This window comes from Aythya ferina (assembly GCF_964211825.1).
Source record: "Aythya ferina genome assembly, chromosome: 1".
Taxonomy (NCBI): domain Eukaryota; kingdom Metazoa; phylum Chordata; class Aves; order Anseriformes; family Anatidae; genus Aythya; species Aythya ferina.
This window is the reverse complement of record NC_140296.1, coordinates 161,375,391-161,396,252: the sequence shown is the minus strand read 5'-3', so window position 1 is coordinate 161,396,252 and position 20,862 is coordinate 161,375,391. Positions and strand designations below refer to the sequence as shown.

At 37.4% G+C, this 20,862-nt stretch overlaps 1 protein-coding gene across 6 annotated transcripts in view; it reads left to right on the top strand.

Annotated features, from left to right (window-relative positions):
* The window catches only part of ANKS1B (ankyrin repeat and sterile alpha motif domain containing 1B), a 435,613-nt gene that overhangs the window by 410,932 nt on the left and 3,819 nt on the right, over window positions 1–20,862 (top strand). For 5 of the 6 annotated variants that reach the window (XM_084506034.1, XM_084506032.1, XM_084506031.1 and 2 more), the window contains 2 exons: window positions 9,909–9,995; window positions 14,534–14,671. In XM_084506034.1, coding sequence (XP_084362160.1) covers window positions 9,909–9,995; window positions 14,534–14,671 — 225 coding nt within the window. The remainder of the gene's footprint in view (window positions 1–9,908; window positions 9,996–14,533; window positions 14,672–20,862) is intronic. The other variant, XM_084506033.1, reaches the window with a different exon arrangement.

Below are 20,862 nucleotides of genomic sequence, written 5' to 3'. Positions count from 1 at the left end.
TTTGACTGAACTAGGAAGCTAAACATCAAAAAAGCCACAGTTAATAATTTATAGCATTTTTAAGATTTTTGTTTTTTGGAAATATGCTCTAAACTTGGCAAATTTAAATTGCACACCTGAAAAACTGTTTGAAAACAAATGTAATATAAATTATAATTTTTCCATAAAAATAATGGAGTTATACAAACAGTCTGTAGCACCATACAGGGCACTTATATAAACACTATTGTAGTATTGCTTATATATATATTTTTTTTTATATTCTATTTTGAAACCATTATGCTGTGAGAATGTTTATTTTGCAGTTTAAGGAACTTTTTTATTTTATATTTGTTGCAAAGAGATTTGAGTGAAACAGTTCTTAATCAAGATTTTATCTATCCTTTCAAGGTAGTCCTTTTTATCATATTCAAGTCAGAAGCAAAAAAAAAAAAAAAAAAAAAAAATTGACTTAATGAGAACAAATTATTATCTTAGAGTAAGTTTACCAGTGAGAAAAATGTATCTTTTTCCAAAATTTCTCCCCCCGTTGTCAGTGTCTCTGAACTGGGCATTCAGGTTGTCCTAAACCATGCTGAAGTATTGATGTGATGTTGTTGTTGAAAATATGGATTATTTTATAATTACATTTTACTTTAAATGTACTGAAAAGGACATTTCACTTACTAAGAAGAGGTTAAAAGTTAGATACGTAATCTGACTGCTTCTCAGGTACTGAATTTTGTCCACTTGTGCATTCTCTTACTGTAGTGGGTTTACGTGGCAAGGTTTTGGTAGCAAGGAGCCATAGGGGTGGTTTCTGTGAGAAAGATCTAGAAGCTGCCCCATGTTTGGGAAGGGCCCCATTGTTTTCCAGATCTGAGCCAATAAGCGATGTTGTTTTGCGCCTCTGTGAGAGCATATTTAAGACAGGGAAAAAACGCTGTGCCAGACAGCAGCCAGGAGTGAGAGAACAGCCTTGCAGGTGCCAAGGTCAGTGTAGAGGGAGGGGGAGAGGTGCTCCAGGCGCCGGAGCAGAAGTCCCCTGCGGCCTGTGGTGAGGACCATGGTGAAGCAGGATGTCCCCCTGCAGCCCATGAAGTACCACGGTGGAGCAGGGTTCCACGCTGCAGCCCGTGGAGGAGACCACGGTGGAGCAGGTGGCCAGGCACCGACGGAGGCTGCCGCCTGTGGAAGACCCCTGCCGGAGCAGATTCCAGGCCGGACCTGTAGCCCGTGGAGAGGAGACCACGCAGGAGCAGGTGATCTGGCAGGAGCTGCTGCCCATAGGGGAGCCAGGTTGGAGCAGTTTTCTCCTGAGGGATGGACCCCGTGGTACGGACCCATATCTGGAGCAGTTCTGGAAGAGCTGCTGCCTGCGGGAAGCCCACGCTGGATCAGTTCATCAAGGACTGCAACCCGTGGGTGGGACCCCACAGCACAGGGGATGAGAGTGACTGAGAAGGAGCGGCAGAGAAGAAGTGCTGTAGACTGACCATAACCCCCATTCCCCCGTTCCCCTGCGCCGCTCGGGGGGAGGAGGTGGAAGAGGGTGGATGGGGGGGAAGGTGCTTTTGGTTTGCTTTTTCCTTTGTTTTCTCACTTCTCTCGCTTGTTAGTAATAGGCAATAAATCTTACTATCTCCTTATGCCGAGTCTGTTTTGCCCGTTACAATAATTATTGCGTGATTTTCTCGTCCTTATCTCAACCCTTGAGCCCTTTTCACATATTTTCTCCCCATTCCTCTTTGAGGAGGGGGAGTGAGAGAGCGGCTGTGGTGGAGCTCGGCTGCCCACTCGAGCGGAACCACGACATTTACGTACATTCTTGTTAATAAGTAAAGTTGTACACAAGGCTATACTAATGTGATAGAGCACCATTTAATTTTAGTGTTTATTTTATTTTACTACTTCTGTATTTCAAATATACATGTTGAACTTCGTGCTGTAGTCTGAAACAGGCTGAGGGTGAAATACATTATATGTAACTTTGTATCATGTTGGGGTCCATTCCAGCAAATTTTTAATCTTTCTGGAGTCTGCTAGATAATGTTTTTAAGCAGAAAGTATGAAAATTAGGTAACTAGTATTTCCGTCAATGTGATTTTTGCTTCTTCTTCAACCTAATGCTGTTCAAAATAGTGTTGGTATTCACTGGACATTTTCCTGTCAGCAAGTGCACACGAGGATGAAAGCCTATCAGTGGGAAAAAATAATCTTGATCTTCCTTAATCATTCATATATACAGAAAAGCAACAAAAATGACAACTTGCTGACTGCTAGTCCCTCCCTGGTAACTGTAGAGGCTTCCTGAACTTTCAGTTATTGCTATTTATGGTTTGGATTCTTCAAAAGAACTGTAATGAGGATATCCCTCACTTCTCTCCACAGACAGGCTTACAGCAGCCTATTCTTCTTATATAGACTTATAGTTTAAGAGAGAAGGGAGATCCTAAATCTTCTATAATGTCTAAGGAAAAAAAAAAAAAAAAAAAAAAAAAAAAAGGAAGGAAGGGAGAGAGAAATAAAGAGAGAAAGAGAGAAAAAAAAAAGGAGGCATGTTCATAGCTGTCTTAATAACTCTTCTTGGTCATCCACTGTACTTCTCATCATTGTACAGCTGTATGCTCCAGCAGGGCAGATGAAGGGTTTGTTTGGGGAAAATCATGCAGATATATTAGATTGAGTTCTTCACAGTGGTAGGGTTATATATGTTTTTTGTTCCCACCCAAATTGCAAATTCTTGTAGCCGTTCAAAATTATGGATATTTGGCAAGAACTGTGCCTATTAGAGGAATTATACTTTATTTTTCCAGTCACATATTTGTGCTCCAACGATGGATTTATATTTTATGATTTCCTATTTGTTTCCAGCTATTTTCTCTCACAAACTCCCTTTGCAGTCGACAGTACTGTCTCCTTATCTCCCTTCCTCACCTGCTGTAAACTGACCTTTGCTTTTTGGAGATTAAATCTTGCTGTCCTGACCAGGAGAGATTTATTAATTATATTTGAGAGATGTCTTCAAGAAGTTAGGAGCTTTCATCTTTCTCAGCATGGAATGGGAAATATTATAAGTTGTGTTTTCAGTCAGATTACTGCCTTCACTTCAGATCACCATAGGAACAAGAAGAGAATAAAATGTGTTTACATCAAAATAAAGAAAAGGAATAAAGTTTAATTGCAGCTGGGAAGAGACTTGTTTTCTACAGTAGACTCCATCTGGCATTTACACATCTGAATTCCTTGACCTCGTAGAAAGGGAATGGTTTTGTGCTTACCAGCGCAAGTGCAGCAGAGTAGACTCTTTCCTTTATGTGATGTTAAATCACTCATGTTGCATACATCAAATTGCACAATCTGAATCAATCAGCCCCTTCCCAAGAGAGAGCTGAAATTCTGTTCTTGGATCCTGCCACCTTCCCAAACATTGCATAATTTTCTTAGAAGTTTTCATTATTAGAAAAGAGGTTCTTAAATTTCAAGTCAAAGTTATGGGGAACCAGCAATGAGATTCTATTCAAAAAGCATGTGCTGACTTAAGACCAAAATGTCAAAGTTGGAATTGTCACAAAATCTGCTTCCCTTATCTCTGGAGAGGAAGATGAAGCAGTGAAGAGGTGACTCTGATAAAAGTGAAATAGGGTCTAGGGCATTCCTTCCTTACTCCTTCCTCCATAAAGGAGAAGTTGATGTAAATGAACTCCTTCTTCTTGTTTCTGCTAATCCCTTTCTGCTTCTCAATTCCCACTAAAACTAGTCAGTAAAACACCACATCAGGATCCAATACCGCATTTGAGAATGAACAGATTCTCTGATCTCTGTGCTCCCAAGTGGGACTTGTAGCTCTCTATCTCTTGTGTCACCACTGCTTTGGGCGCAGTGAGGGCCTACAGTGAAACAGGCACATGGATATTACTCAAAAGGAAAAAATAAGAGATGGAAGGTCTTAAAGACATTTAGTCCTTATGCATGTCTACATCATGCTAACCCATATTCTTCAGAGGACTGTACATTCTTGAACTCTCTGGCTGACAAGAATCCAAGATGCAGGAGGGCTGCAATGCCCTGTCAGCAGCAGATGAGTGTGTACAGATATTGAAAAAACAAGGAGATCTCGTTCCCAAGTAGATGAGTTGCAGGTGCATCCCCAGTGCAATGTTCATATTAATGATGTAGCTTGGAGGCATCCACTAATTGTAGAGAAGTAAACAGTTTTGTACCACAGGGATTACAGATGCTATCATATTCCAAGATGTATTAAATTATGTCAGTGAAACATTTTTAAGCCTTTTGGACTGTGAGAAGTTAGTAAATATTTGTTACAAGGCAGACTGCATTTTCAAAATTGGCTTCAAAACTACCAGGTCAAAAGTGAACTTTGCCTTTTTATTTCATCTCATGCATGCTGTTGCCAAAGTGATTCACTCAAAAGGAAATGCTTAACAAGGCTTCATAAGCCTTACGTAAGGAACCGACTTATGGATCTGATAGTAGGTGGTATACCAACACATATTTTGAAGTGTGCAGTTTGATTCCATTTAGAATTAATAGCAACTACCAGTATGGGAAATTGTTCAGATTCTCTAAGTGAAGTCGATTCCAGTACGTAATGGAACAGTAAAATTACCAGCTACAGTCTTCAGATAGCTATTAAAAAGTAGTATAAAACAGAATTAGGAGATTTGTTTGCAAAAGTAAAAAGCCAAGATGAATTTTTAAGATTTTACAGGCTCATAAACTTGTATGCAAAATTTATGTATGAAGTTGTTAGTGAGTTGGCATAGCCGAATATGTCTTTTCACTGTGTATTTGCAAGATCAAGTATAATTACATATGCAATAAAACCTTAAAGTGAAACTGGTTTCATTTTGGTCACTGTAGGAAAGTGGAGTAATCCAGTTATAAATGTACTTCTATGTACATATAAGTATGTGAAAGTGGTCAAGGTGTCAAAGTAGAATCTTCATTCCTTTTGTCAGAAAGTAAATAGATGTGGTGAAAGCATTTTGAGAGTGGGCTGGATTATACCATATGCTACAATATATCAAGGGAATGTGTGAGCACCTTTCTTAGACACCATTCTGTGTGCTTCTTAATTTCTTCTTCAGCTGCTTTGTGTGCATGTATGTGCATAGAGATACCATGTTTTGTATACTTCAGGCGTATTCAGAAGAGCTGGATTAATGCTCTCAGTTCTGCACAGTACAAGGTATTGATGTGCAATCCTGTCTTGAAAGGATTAAAGGCCCTTTAGGATTTTATGTTATGTATATGCATGTATTTCCTTTTTAAAAACAAACAGCTAGTCTATATTTCTGTATTCACAGAAAGAAAGAAAAAATCCTCTGCCTTTTAAGTCATCATTGACTAATTTGATTTGGTAGGTACAATGGCTGGGTGGATCTCAAATTAAATTATCTAGAGCTTAGTTTGTATTCTAAATAAACATCTGGCAGTTCTGCACAGCCTTTAGCTCAAAATCAAAATACGGGTAGAAATGCTTCACTCTGGAGAGTTTGTAGTACTATAACAATCTATTTAGAGTCCACTTGTGAGTAGTAGTTTTGCTTTTTTCAGTGAAATTAAGGAAAATTCATAAACAGGATTGGAAGTAACAGCTAGAACCCCAGACTGCCCTTTTTCTTCTAGGAAATGCATTCAGATTTGAACTTGCTGTCTCCCTGTCTAGCCCCCTGCTAGACATGGGTTTCTCACTGTCCTGCATAGTGGCAGCAATGGGTTCAGATGCAGACTCAGAAAAGTGTAAATCCCAACCTTTACTGTAAAAGTAAGCACTGTAATAACCAGGTAATTATGCAGAAAAGCAGTAGCTCATTTAGAAAGTCAGATGTGCTTGCAGTGTGGCTGGTGCTCTCCACTGACTTTGCAGGCACTATGAATTCCAGCAGATGCCAGTTCCCTCACTCTGAGGGTGCAGCAGAGCAAGTTCTGAGGGGCACTGAAGCCCTAAGGTCTATTTAAACCTTGCCACTAACCTGTAAGAATTATCATGTTGTTGTCCATATATATTTATTTGTATACTGTGACCACTCACTCCTCTTGTTCTTTTCAGAGAGATTATTTTTCTTCAGAAAAGTCTATTAGCAAAAGAAGCTTTGGCACAGCAGCAGTGCATCAAAATAAAGGAGAGGCTTCTATTCCTAATGGTATTGATTCATAAGAAAAAGGGGCTCCATGTCTTTTTGGGGGCTCTATGGAAGCTGAACAAATGTCACATTAGATTTAGGATGGCAGTGCTTTCCTCCATCTTCCTGTATCTGTAGTCAAGCCTGTTTTATGGCACTTGTGTTTCACATGGTATACTTCCACGCTGTCATCTACCTATCCTATAGGAAGTATTTCAGAACTGGGATCAAATTTCACTGTATGGCATACAGACTCTGCAGCATTAAGACTTCTCACTGCAGGAGCAGTGCACTTGAGGAGACAGGACATGCACATCTGTCCCTGCATGGATGACCAGCTGATCCTCTGGCAACGGCAGAGACAGGCAATGGCAATAAGCCTAGAATACACTTGCTGTTCATCCAGATGATTCTCCTAAAGTTGTATATTAAAATAAAGAGCCAAAGTTACAGTCACTGTGGAGTTCATAGTAACTATGACCAGTTCCAGGCTAGTGAGCACTTGCCCAAAACAGGGTCCTGTCACTATGATTACTTCTACATCAGATAAAATCTAATCCTGCTACTCTGGTATGAACATGCCTTGCAGCATTAGACCATATGCCAACATACACATGACATCCTATGCCAGCCTTCAGCTGTGGGTCCTATAACCTTGGCTCAGGTCCATATGCTTCCCATAGAGTCAACAGATGGATGAAAATATTTTGTCACCTCATCATGTCCTCAACAGAATTGATATGGTGGTTAGCAACTGAAAAGCATGAGGAAAGGAAATACAGGTGCCTGTGTACCTCCTTCTCAAATTCTGGTCACAGGCATGGGCAGAGATGCCCACTTGGCCTGCACAGAGGACCGAAACAGCTGACCAAGAAAGCTGTGGGATGTCTGTCAACATCCTAGAGTCTAGAGCCAAAGCAGTTACAGTGGCCGAGCAAATGATATTTGTATTGTATCTCTGAAAACTCGTGTTACGCTTCCTGGCTGCCACCCTCTCCATTAAAAAAGGAATGAACAAACAAATAGTATGAGCTCACCATGGCAACTCAAAACTCTTGAGTAATTTTATGTGGACTTCTGTTAATCTGTCACTAGGAGTGGAGTGAGGGAAAGAGAGCTGTGTGTTTTTCACAATAGCACTTTACTAAGGATATTACCCCACTTCCCAACTGTTTGTTGCAACAGGCATATAAGCATAGAATTGTATCCCTAAATCATGTTTGTATGCTGGATTGCAATCTTCCAGAACACCTTTGCACGAATCCTGGTTTTTGTTTGATTTGCAAGTTGATAAGGAATGTCCACTCCTTACCAGCTGAGATGGTTTGGCATAATAAATTGCAAATGTCAATCAGCCTCTGATTCATTTCCTAATTTGCCACATACAGATTAATGGCATCTTGATGAGCTATTTCACTCAGATATTGTCTTCTGTCAGTTCACAACCTTCAATAAATATGAAAGGTCAGGTCTGCCCTAGACAAAGCAAGGTGAATGTAGAACAGATAAAGAAGATGGTTAAAGTACAAAATACTGGTCTAGATGAAGGAGGACTCTCAGGGAGCTGGTACAACATTGCCAACAGGAGGCTTCACCTTTATGGAAAGTGACAGATAGTACAAATTAGACCAAAAAGCTAAAATAAGTGAACTTAGTAGCTGTGTTTGCATAGTGTATGGGAGGAGAAGAGGAATTTTGCTGCTAAGGAGGCAAGGAAGGAGATAATTACAATAATCAAAATGGGAGACAAAGAGCTCCTGAATGTAGCTGTCGGGATAGAAAGAAAGGACAAAAGTTGGATGATTGCTGCACTGCCAGATGATTAAAGTGATGTTGTCATATTTGTGAATGTTTTGCCTAGATATGAGCATATGTGGGGTATATTGCTTGTTATTCTGATGGATGTATGTACTGCAGCTTCTGTGCAGTCACTGTCATGCTTTGTGTGCATTGAAATTGTATTTTATGAAAAGAGTCGGTTGAGATCTATTGTAGAGAAACGCAGGTATGTGCTTTGCTCTCTTTTTGGCAGGGATGCCATTTCGTTTTCCACTCAGAGACATGTAAATCAGATTAGTGTCTTCCTTCAGACTTTGTAATATTTTTCAGAATGTTTTATCATTTAAGCTTTCATTTTTAAGAAGTGTCTAGGCTTCTGGGTAAAAGAAGCTTTCTCCAGGATAAATTGACACTTGACATCGTCTTAAATCTCTTGTCATTTGATACTGAGAGATGCAATATTCCTCTCCGTTGTATGGAAGGGTGGGGTTCTCTTCAAAACTTAATTAGAGGTTTTAGCCTTCACAGTACAGGACACTAATTGCAGAATGTGGTTGGATCTGTAGCTTTGAAAGTTATGTTGGCAAAAATGGAGCCTTGTTTGATTCAGGAAGAAATGAGATGTGATAAAGGGACTCTCCATTTTTTTTCTTTTAAGCTATTATTTGTTTGCTGTCTAGCATTGCCATCACCTTTTTTTTTTTCTTTCAGATATAGTCTGTGTTTTCAAGCTTAAATCTCCTTTTTTTTTTTTTTTTTTTAATTTCCTTTCAAAGATACAAAACCACTGCTGCTGCTTTTTTTTTCAACTGCTCTCGTGATCTTTTTGGATTGTATTTCTAGGCCTTTTGATGTGCTTGCACCATCATTCTATGTGCTGGTATTTCTTCATATTTAACTGTATCTGAACTTAGGTTTTCCTCTCAAGAATATGTTTGATTGATCTCTATGATCACTGGCAGAAATTACCATGACTGAGTGTTCTCTGAACTTCATCTACATTATTTATCTATGGTTGTTTTGTATATAATAGTTTTCTCTGTAATTGCCTCCCACCTTAAAGAATTCAAATCAGCTCTAAGATATGTCATACTTATTTTTCTTACTCTCTCTCTCTTTTTTCTTTTTTTTTCTTTTTTTTTTTTTTTTTAGTAAATTTAATCTGTAAACTAATCAATAGGCTTTCTGCAGAGAATTTACGTCTATCCCAAATATTTTCCCAATCATTCAGCAAGAAGTATCTTAGCTGCATGTCTCACATTGAAGGCACACAAAGGTAGAATAGCATAAAAGAAAAATAGCTTTATACAAAGATATAAACTGTAGGTAAGAGAACCTGGCACTAAGGGAATGCAGAATTAACCTCAGTGCTAATTCATGTGTAAAGCAGGTTGCAGTAGAAACCACATTGGAGGAAGTGCAGACAGTTAGAAATATAACTGATATAACACTGGACTGGCAGGCCTGGAGAGCTGCAGGGGTATCTCATGTCACGAATATAACAGCAAGAAGGTAAGAGAGAGAGTGAAATATTCCTAAATAACAACTAATTGCAGAAAAGAAGTAGTTCTACAAAAAACACTGCGCTGTAAATTTTTACAGCTGAGAAGGACAGGGAGAGGTGAGGCAGAGCTGAATGGGGCACATCAGATGGATGTGTTAAACATGAATATTTTGGGAAATACTTGATTACATGACTGGTCATTTCAAGTATAGCAAACTTGCTTCATTCTCTTCCCATAGTACTAAGGAAAAAGAGAGTTTTTATCATTCTTGCAATAAACTGCAGAACTCTGCAGTTCTTGCATCCTTGCAATAAACTGTGGAATTTTGTAACTACAAAGCAGCTATTTCAAAAGCCCAGAACACAGTCAGCTCAAGAAAAAGTCAAATATTTGGATAAGTACCTATTGTTTAACTGAAGTATTTTGTCAGAAGTAGAAAAGAGCGCTGTTCTTGCAATGCAATGTAACTCCAACTGCATCTTCATTTTTGTTTCAGAAGTCTACAGAACAAATGAAGAAAGTGCCAACCATTGTCCTGTCTGTCTCGTACAAAGGAGTCAAATTTATTGATGCAACAAATAAGGTATGTGCAATCATTGAATATCAGCTTTTTGTCCTCACAAATAGGAATATTTATGAGGCTGGCTCTGTAAGAGCTCCAGGCCATAGAGGGGACAGATTTGCACTTTGTGTTTCCTTTCTTTTTCTCTTCTCTTCTCTCCAAAATGAAAGTAATCTTATTGTCACTCTCCAGAAACACTGTCTGGAGGACAAGTGAGGAACACTTAATGGCTCAGTTGGAGAACATTGTGTCCGGCCTTCTGCTGTTAAAAGGCAAGCTCACCACAACAGACATTTGGCAAGGGGCCTCCACAGAATCCTTAACCATGTTCTTCCCTATGCAATTCCTTAAATAAGCAAAACCTATATACATATTTGTAGGTCTATATAATTTTTGGCTAAAAATAAGAATGTAAAGATGTTTCAATAAACAATGAAGATGCAAGAATTTATCCAGGGCCAGACATTGTAAAAATAAGAAACATGAGCTGTGAGTGTACTTTTCAAATGTTAGAGCCTCTCTGACAGCTATGTTCCTAGTAGTAGCCATTTGACTCACTGAGCTGCAGCAGATTCTTCACAGTTATAATTCCATATTTTGTTCACCTTCCTGTGTGACAATGCTCCTGTGCTTTGCCTCTTACATTTCAAAATATGGACAATATTTTAGAGAGAGATTGGGGAACTCAGTGATGGACAGAACAATGGGTTATTGCTTAGCTAAAGTAAAATGTAAAATCCCTGTAAGCCGGAGTAAAATAATGCATGGATTTCTCTTCTGATGTTTAAGATGGCAAGAAAATGCAATTCATACTGATGCTTGCATATGAATAGAAATGATTTTTTTTTCCTGTTATGTGACTAAAATGCACTACACAATATAAAAAGTAAGTCAGGCAACCCAGCTTCCTGACCAGGTTAATAATATATATAACTGCTTTGTGTTGCTGAGCATTCAGATCACACCATACATCTAACCCAGTATCCTTCAAACTTAACAAAGCAGTCAGTTTTTAAAGGTGTGTAACTAGAACTGGGTTTTAAGTGAGGGGACAAAAGCAGGTTTGTGATCTTCTGCTATAGTTTGGAAGCCACATGCAGGGTTAGAAGACAGCATGAAAGAAAAACAGATATGAAATTAGTATTATGTCAGGTATGGCATATTGGCTAGAGCAGAGAGGCCAGGGATTCCTGTCAGCTTCTTTTTCTTCCATTGAATCAAAATGGAGCTTCTGCAACCCTCATATCCTTTATGTTCTCTAATGTGCAGGGCATAAATCAGGACATTGTAATGCTATTAACTATAACTTGGATAAAGCTGTATTCAGCTCTTAAATCTCCTCTATAGTGTAAGGGACATTACTGTAATGTCCTTAGGTTAAAGAAAATAAAAAATAAAAAATAAAAAATCAAGAGAACACAAGGAGCTTCCAGTACAGTGCCTCTTGTCTTATGTATGAAGGAAATTTGAAGTAAATTGGGCAAATTTTATTAGGTGCCTCTAGTTCAATCCCACTGAAAATTATGCCAGTAGTGCAATAGATGTACTTGATCAAGATAATGCCACAGTTCTGTGTGTTAGCTCAAGTGGTAGAATGCTTTCTCTTCAGTTCAAAATCTGCACTGCCTTTCCCTTCTGTAAAAGCCAGGTAATAGCCTGCAACCCTCCCAGGAACGTTGTTATCAGCCTTGTCCACAGTGTGCTGTACCCAATTCCTTCAAGACCCAAAACAGATTAGCACTAAGGTGAGATCCTATTCAGACTTGTACTGATGAGCTTATAGTTGACAGCACTGGACACCACTTAGAAATAAATGCATACTTTTAAATTACAAAAATAGCTAGCAGTTATGTGCTTGAAAACTCAGCTCTCACGGATGTTCATCCTTTTTCTTTATGCCACCAAGCTAAGAATTTGTATTCTGAGTTACAGCAGGCAAAGCTTCAGGTAACAAAGGGGCTCTGACCTCATTCCACTAAAGCTATTTCAGTGACGCCTTGAAGCTTGGCATGACACCGCTTTGACATGACACCATTTCTTTGCAAGTGAGGCCAGAAAGAAATTGCTGCTTAGAAAAAAAAAGCAGACTTTCAGAAATTTCTCGTGGATCAGAGCTAACCCTAACTTCAGGATAATTTCTGCAAGAAGGGGGATTGCCTGACACAAGGTAGGCAAGCAAAGGGAAGGTTTCTTATCAAAAACTTGATCTCTCAGGGGTATTTCCTTGGCAGAAGCAGAACTGACTTCCACCTTCCCTTCTTTTTTTCAGAAGCTCTGGAGGTTGCTCTCAACAAAATGAGTAACAATTTTAGAACAACAATTTTTCATTGTCGGTCAGTGCCAGAGGAGTGCACCCAAAAGAGCAAACTGGTTTATAGTCTTACAATTTCTGTAGACTAAAACTATAGGTCTACTAGAGTAGTGACCCTAGGAAATAGTAAATGCATGCACTGAAAACATTTTTAACTTGGAAAGGAGATCACAGAGCATAATTCTGTAGAAGCTAGGGAAAAGCCTATTTCACTACTAATTTTCATCCACAAGATTTATTTTAGGCACACCTTATTTTATTCAAAACAAAGTCGATATGGGTATGTTTACAAACTTCACTTGGTTTAATGTTAAAATAAGCTGTAAAGCACAAACCCCTGTGTCAACCCCAGGTCACCTAGGAAAAGTTTCAGCATGGCAGAGCTTTCAGCTGGTTGCTTTGTGAGTCGTGATTTAACATAAGTATTTCACATGATTTTAACACCTTCCAAGCATTAATTCTTTCTGCTTATTAAACTACAATGTTGATACTACAACATCAATGACAATATATTACAGCTATATCTGTAATCTTAAAGGGATATCTAAATCTAAATACCGGTTTTGGTATAATTATAATTCTCATCAAAATCTTTACTGAGGGTAAAAGTTATCAATTTGAGAACAAAGGAAATAAAATGCTTAAAGTAACATAAAAAGTCAATGGTCGTTAAGCAGAGATTATACATGTCATTATAAACTGGCATATATTGAAACATAAGTAATGTTTTTGTAATTTTTATGAATAATGCATTAAACAGAAATAACCGAGTATCTTGCAACAATTTAAGATTAAGAGGATTATTTTGTGTCTTTGGTAAGTGTTTCCTTATCATGTTTTTTCTGTAATTTGAAATTTGGAATGCTTTTTATTAAGATTTTTCCCAACCCGTCATTTCTTCAATTAGGTATATTAATACGTCTTTTAGAAAACTTGACACCTACATACAAGTGGGAAAGTTGCCACTTAGCAAATGAAAGAAGATATGGCAAAGCATTCTAAGTAACTTAGTTGTACATAATTCTTGTTCTTAGAAAAAATGAAAAAAAAAAAAAAAAAAGAAAAAAGAGGAGGAGAGGAGGTGAGTTGGAAAGAAAAAAAAAAAAAAAAAGGTGAGGGAAAAACAGAGATGCTCAGAGATTGTTTTAACTTGAACAGATGCCACTAAGGCAACAGTGAAACATAGAGCTGTGAGGGACTGTGACACTACAGATGTCATGTGTTCTTTGGTGCAATAGAGATGTCATACTGCAGCAGGCTTGTTCTCTTTCTTTGTTATTTTTTTTGTTTGTTTGCTTTGTGGAAAAGCCATAGCCACAGTCAGGAGGGCCACAATTCAGAAGATCATATATGATGAGTTGTTCTTCTGTTAAATTATTTGAAACGTGTGTGCTGATGAAGCAAGGCCTAATCATAAGCCACTATGCAGTATCTTCTTCTCTGGCTTCATGGTTCCTTTGGCCTGAACACAATACTTACATATCAGTAATTTATGTAATGAATATTCATAATTTTCTTCAAAGCTCTAGACAGTTTTTTATTTATTTATTTCGTCAGACAGCCACTCCCCACCTCTACCTCAGTTGTATGCTGTAGTTTACACTGGCTGTTGCAAGTAGCGTTGCTAGGTGCATGAAGAGTTTAATACTTCTAAATCTCTTACAGGATGCTGTTGTTGCTAAGTGGAGAAGAGTTGCCAGATCCTTCTATAGTTAAACTTCTTACTAAGCAGAAACATTTCAAGAGCTCAGGGTTTTAATTATAAATGATGATGCTTTGTTTTGTTTTCTTGAAAGAGTGTATCTAAATTTTATCAAACACCACGTGCAAAAAAAAAAAAAAAAAAAAAAAATGGATATTGAGCCTGTTGGGTTTCAACAGATCCTTTCCTGAAAACCATGTAGCCTGAAAAACCATGTAGTCTGAAACTGTATTTACAGCCCTATGCCAGAAAGATGTCTTTTTGTCAAAAATACTGCATAAACTGTATAAAACCCAAGCAAAATCATAGGGAAGACCATAGAATGCACTTGTTGCCTACCAGCTTTTTGACAATTTTAGTTATTGTTGGAGAAGATCAAAACTGAAATGAAATGTATAAACTCACACATGGAGCGTATTAAATCTCTTCTTAGTAAAAAACTTCTGAAATACTTCAGAACAGTAAATGAATGTAAATACAAATCTAACAGCAAGATTTTGCAGCTTTTACAATTCCTAATTGTTTGATTTTTTTTTTTTTGAACAGAATATTATTGCTGAGCATGAAATCCGTAACATTTCCTGTGCTGCACAAGACCCTGAAGACCTTTCTACATTTGCGTACATCACTAAAGACTTGAAGACAAATCACCACTACTGCCACGTATTCACTGCATTTGATGTGGTCAGTTTATGAAAGATACTTCCTTTAATAGTGCTTTGTAATAGTTATAGTTCTTTAATTCTGTTAAATCATTTTCAGGCTATATAGTGATTAATAGAAGGTACTGTTCATTTACCACATGAAAATATTAATCTACTATGAGGTAGTAAAATAACATTTATGGAGAAAAATAAGGATTTTCTTTGATACTATCTTATTTCATATCTGAAATAATTCACCTATGTAATTACAGATTTTTACTGTAACTTTAGTGCATAGCACAAGAGAAATTTGAAATGCTATTGAAACAAAAATCATTCAAAAACATTAGTATAGTACAACATGTATGAATTCTTTAAACATGTTTATAAGTGAGTCTTGACAAACAATTCTTCTAATCTATGCTACAGCTTTCCAAGAAGTTCACAAAAATCACTTTTGGCCACCCAGTCTGAAATTTCAGAATGTAGCAGATGTAATCAATATTCATTACATTCAGTGCTTAGTCCTGCTGAAAGTCTGACTCAAGAAGTAGCTTAAAATAAGTTTGCATTTTAGACTATGTTCCACTGCCTGAAAAGTCAAGGAAGGACTGGTTTGGTGAGTTCCAGCTTTTTGGCTTTTACCCTCATCAGTCTCTCCAAACCAACCAACAAAGGGTGAGAGGGAAAATCACTTTATTGTGGAGTGGAAACATCCCACGTTCACAATGTGGATGTGGTCTGCTTTTTGGACAGAGATCAGATGTTATCCCAATAAGTGATTTCTTTGGATTTCTTAGCCCAACTGCTCCACGGGTTTCAATGTTTAGCTGAATCAGTCCCAATAAAGCAAACATCTTTCTAAGTATTTCTTAAACCTTTCGGTATTGTATTGAATAACCTGGAAAACCGAAACTTCTGCAAACGTACAGGGAAAATATGAAAAGTTTTATTCTTACTTCAAACAGACAACCAAAAAAAAAAAAAACTTAGATCTAAGAAAGAGGAGACCACACAGAGAACTAACTACATATCTCTAGAGGTCCTAGGAATATTTGGCTACCACACTAAATCTCATAGATTTGAAACATCTGTGATAACAGAGATATGAACAGAACACTGTCCTTTTTATGTTCCTGTGTAAAAAGTTACACCTGTAACCATCATCAGATTATTATGGTCCCTCTGTTCTCTTATGCTCTATGTCATGGAAGTGGGAGTTTTAGTTTAAGAAATAATCCAGATATGGAGTTTGGAGAAAAATTATTTTGACACCACCTTTTCCTTTTGAAAGCAGATTGCATTTATTTGGAAATCAGTCTCAAAACTCTTATTTCAGTTAAAAACAAATAGTTTCCAAATACCATATCTTCATTTATAGGTCTAATAATCAAACACAAACACAGACCCGGGTAACATTCATTTTCCAGAATAGTGATCCAGAAATAATTCTAACATTTTGCTCACTTCCCATACCTTAGGAGGAGCATTTAATACCCTAAGCACTTTAATGTTTCCATATTGCTTAAAATAGCTATTTAATGTCTAACTGTCATATTTTTTTTTCTGCTATATAATCCTCAGTCGGGTGTTATCTACTGAAATATTCTTTTTGTGTATGTGTGTTGTTTTATGTTTTAGGATCTAACATTTCTTATGGAAGTACAAGCTCCGTGGGAAAAAAAAAAAATAATAATAAATATCTAAATATTCAGAACATAAGAATACAGTAATTTAAATTTTCTATTTAAGTCCAGCCTTTATGGAGCCTGATCTTACAGTTTGCTAATAGAAACAGTCCTGTCATTTTTTTAGTAGATAGAAATCCAACCATGGTAAGAAAAGTAAAGTTCAAAATGGTAAAACCCACAATAAAGTATAAAAAAAGATGCATCTAATATATATTATGGTAATATAATATACACTATTAGATGATTTTTTTTCACTCTCTTAGGTCCTTCAATTCCCCAGGAAATGTGGGGAATAGCTTTTTTTTTTTTTTTTTTTTTTTTTTCCCAAATAGGAAAGTATTTTAGTATAACATGTCAACTACCAGCATTACTGATACTATTTAGAAGTGACTGTACATTCAACTTCTCTACTCAGAGTTATAATGCTATAATCAAAATTGGGAAAAACATCAGACTTGCCTGAAGAATATTGAAGGACACAAGGCTTGGGGAGAAGAGGATTTATTGAGTGATATTTGAAACCCACTTCACTCATTCACTCAGAAAAAAACAACCCTAAAACTACCAGTGAGGGATTCCTACTGGAGAAATAAGCCATCATAACAGTCCCTGTGCCAAAGTTCAGTTCATATATGGGAGACATCCAAAGTAATTTCAGTCAGGTATTCTTTCATTGTGCAACACACCAATTAATAGAAAATAATCTGCATAAACTGGAACAGTATCTGCTTTTCTTCATGCAAAGGGCCTGACTAGCGCTCTGCATAACCCAAAGACTTTGCTTTTCTGTATTCTTCTGTCCTTCATTGCACAGATTAAGCTGGATAAGCATTGGAAACTGCTAGTATACATATATAGCAGAGATGAAAAAACATGTTTTCAGGTCTCAAAGTTCTCTTTATTGCCTTCTTCCAGTGGATTTGGAGACTGAAATTTGTTTTGGAAGTTGTTCTTTGTTCACATGACCATCCAGGTACAATCAACATAGCATTTGCTTGTCCTCGGAACAGAATACTTCCTTCCTTTCCAAACCCCAGAGATGGCATGCCCAGATGCTGTCCTCTCAGGGGAACATTAGGCAGAATGTGTGAAAGCATTTTAATTTCTCCTCACAACCTTCTTGAGATGGAGCACACTCAGGCACGGAGAGCTTTCAGCTCATGAGCAAATGAGTCTCTCCTCTTTGTCTAGTCTACATAGATAGCTTTTGCAGCAGTCTGAAAAGCACAATTTGAAGGCCTGTTTCCATCTTTTTATTGCATACAATATCTCACTGTGCTACATTAGAAGAGAGGGAAGGATTCAGAAGGGTTTGACATATGTCATTGCTTTAAATCCACAATGAGAAAGGATCAAGAATTTAAGTTGCATGAGTGCCTGTTCATGAAAACCTCATGCAGCCCAGGAGTCCACAGCTGTTAAAGGCAAATGCCAGGTGTGCTTCTCTCGTCATACCAGCTTTGGTGAGCTGAGCTTTCTTCCCCTTGAATGCACAAAGGGTGACGCATTAGAGTGCAGACAAATGCACGTCCTTTCAGGTGCCCCCAAATGTAAATGTTTTGTGGTCTGGAGGGTAAAGCATCTGTACAGTCAACAGTGTAAACGTACATGTATAACAGCTCTACACCCAAGGAACTCTATTTACTAATAAATAACCTTCCATATTTGTCAGGTTTTTATAGTAGAAATCCTTGACGTCAGGCCTTGAAGACCATCATGACTAAGAATCGGGCAAATGATTACATTCCAGGGAATGGAAATTTTGAACTGGGATAGAATTTTCAGATTTTTCAAGTTAAAATTTCATATACTGTGTTCGGTTTGGTTTTACCTACTGGGATTTTAAGTTCAGTACATTGCATAGAGGATCTCCTAATTGACATTCCTACACAGCCAATGAGGTGGGTAGCTCATACCAATTATCTGTGCGATACCAAAGGAAGCTTCTCCAGTAAATTCAGTTTAAAGACCAAATATAACATTGATCATAAAGGGGAAAAAAATCATTGCCTTAAAGCAGAAACCCATCAAATCCTCAGTATATCCAAAGTGTTTTTCAAAAAAGGCAAAAAAAAAAAAAAAAAAAAAATTCCTTGCAAGTGACATTTTAGTTTTTGTAGATCAAAAGACAGAAATTAGCAATCTTGCTCTCATTCTTAAAATATTCCTGAAGCCTCAACATAGCTTTATGGAAGCATGAAAATACAACGAAGAAACAGTGCCTGCTGCAACTTATGCAGGGAAAAAAAAAAAAAAAAAAACAAAAAAAAAAACTGTAGCAAAACAATTAGCTGTTGTAATTGGTTGGCTGAATTAAAGTGGTTGAAGAATACTGACTCAGACTTGCACTAAGGAATTGAAATATAACATTACACTGGAAACAAGGCAATTGACCTCAGTTTCTCATAACACACAAATTAAAGGCATTAGCTTACTCACTTTCCTTCTCTGCCATGCTGAGCAAAGAATGGGATTGCAGCAGCACTCAGAATCGCCATGGTCCTAAAAAGTTTACCTCCTTTCCAAGGAGCTTTATGGGGTGACGTAAAAGTCAACGTCCTCCACAGCGACCACATGGTGTACAACTTTTGTACTAGGCATATCTTGGGTAGACAGACTTCTTTACTTCCTTTTGTGTTATATGTTTAAAAAATAATAATAATAATAAAATGGTGTGCTCAGTCCATCAGAAGGATTTACATTATGGTTTTTACAGTTGTTGTCTTCCTCCCATATCCTCAAGGGAATCCTGCTCTTACCTCTCCAGTAATAGCCCATCCAATATATGCTAACTCTCATCTTCATATTCCTCCCCTAGTACTACAAGTGAGAAATCTCTCAACCCAAACCTATTTACTTCTGTTGTGTGTGTGTTTTTTTTTCCAATTAGAATTCTGCAGATACTTTGTTTAAATTTTAAAAGGTAAAATTCTGAAGCCCTCCATTATATACAAGTGAAGTGCACGCTTCACTTCTTCAAAGCTCTATCACAGTACACCATGTGTGACATTTATGCACAAGTTATGGTTCAGTTTATGTTTAGAATAATGAACAGAACAGTACACACTTTGCACTGTTTGCCATATTTCAAATATGTATTAACTATAGAAACAGCTACATGTTTGCATGCTCTAGGCAGGCCTATTTTTTTCATTTTACACACTATACAAGAAAACAAACCATAGTAGCTTACGACAAGATGCAGGATGCAGACTACATTTCCCATGTCTCTGCATGGCAGACTCTCTGCTTTTCTCTACTCTGATCTCAGAACTGTTCAGTCTGTCTCTCAGGGACCTTTATGTATACCTTCCTGGATAGTGCGTTCTGCCAGTCCCAATAGTATTACAGTCTGTTTTTTCTCCAAACCTTTATTACACCCTGTTCTGTTGATGTATTCCTTTACCAATAATAATATCCAGCGTAGATAATCCCACAGTGACATAGTACACTACTTTACTGTCACAACAGCAGATTAAGATGTCGTTAGAATAATATCCTCGCGCTACTAATATGTGCAGTCTATTTCAAATAATATTATTCTGTACCTTTTTAACAATTATACTCAATTGGTCTTAATTCTATAACTAGTGTCCTGCTAAAAGGCAGACCACTTTATAATAGTCTCTTTAGGTTTTCATTTATGATTCCACTGGCAAACTTCAGTATTTCTCAGTCCTGGCCAGTTTCCTTAAATTAAGAGGGAGACAATTTGGAGACTATTGCTATCAAATCAGACAAACATTTTTATTTGGGAAACTATGTAACTTTGGCTAGCTTGCTGTTGTTAATGCAGTCATAACAGCTGAGAGGATGTCCCAGTGGAGGAGTATAATTGTTTTCTCTCTGACCTAACAAAGGCCAGAGTTGGCACCTTTATAAGAAGCTTCTGTAATGAGCCAAATAGGCTGAATTTAGCCTACACTTTTTCTACAGAGTATAAAGACTCTCATTACAGAGAATGTGTGGGTTATAAAGTACATCATTCAATGTAGTGTGATAACAAAGGGATAGAATTTCTTCATGACTGCAGTGAAACTGTAGTATATGGCATGAAATAAGACACATAGACTTTTAACCATTTAATGACTGAAGGGCAGAGTGTATTTCTGTGTGTCTTGCACTGCTTTCTCACTTATTACAAACTCAGCAGTTAGACTTGACAAGCTAAAAAGATGCATCACATAAAATTGCTACATCTGAAATTACATCAAAAGCATGTAGGTGTTTTAAGGGCTCACCTAATTTCAAAGCATACAGGAATGCACCCAGCTGTGGGCTACAGATGTTCAGGAAGGAGAGAGTAACTTCTGAATTAAATCCAAGATGTATGAATTACTCTAAGAAGAATGCAGGACATAAGAAAGCAAGCCTGCAGGCTTGTGTTTGCTCTGCAGGTGTTCAAAATATTATTGGAAAGTTTGTAAGAGCCTATAAATAAATATACCAAAACAACCCCACAAACCTGGACGGGGAAAAAAAAAAAAAAAAAAAAGACTTTCACTTGCAGTTTGGATTGTGGTCAGCCAGCTCTGGAGAA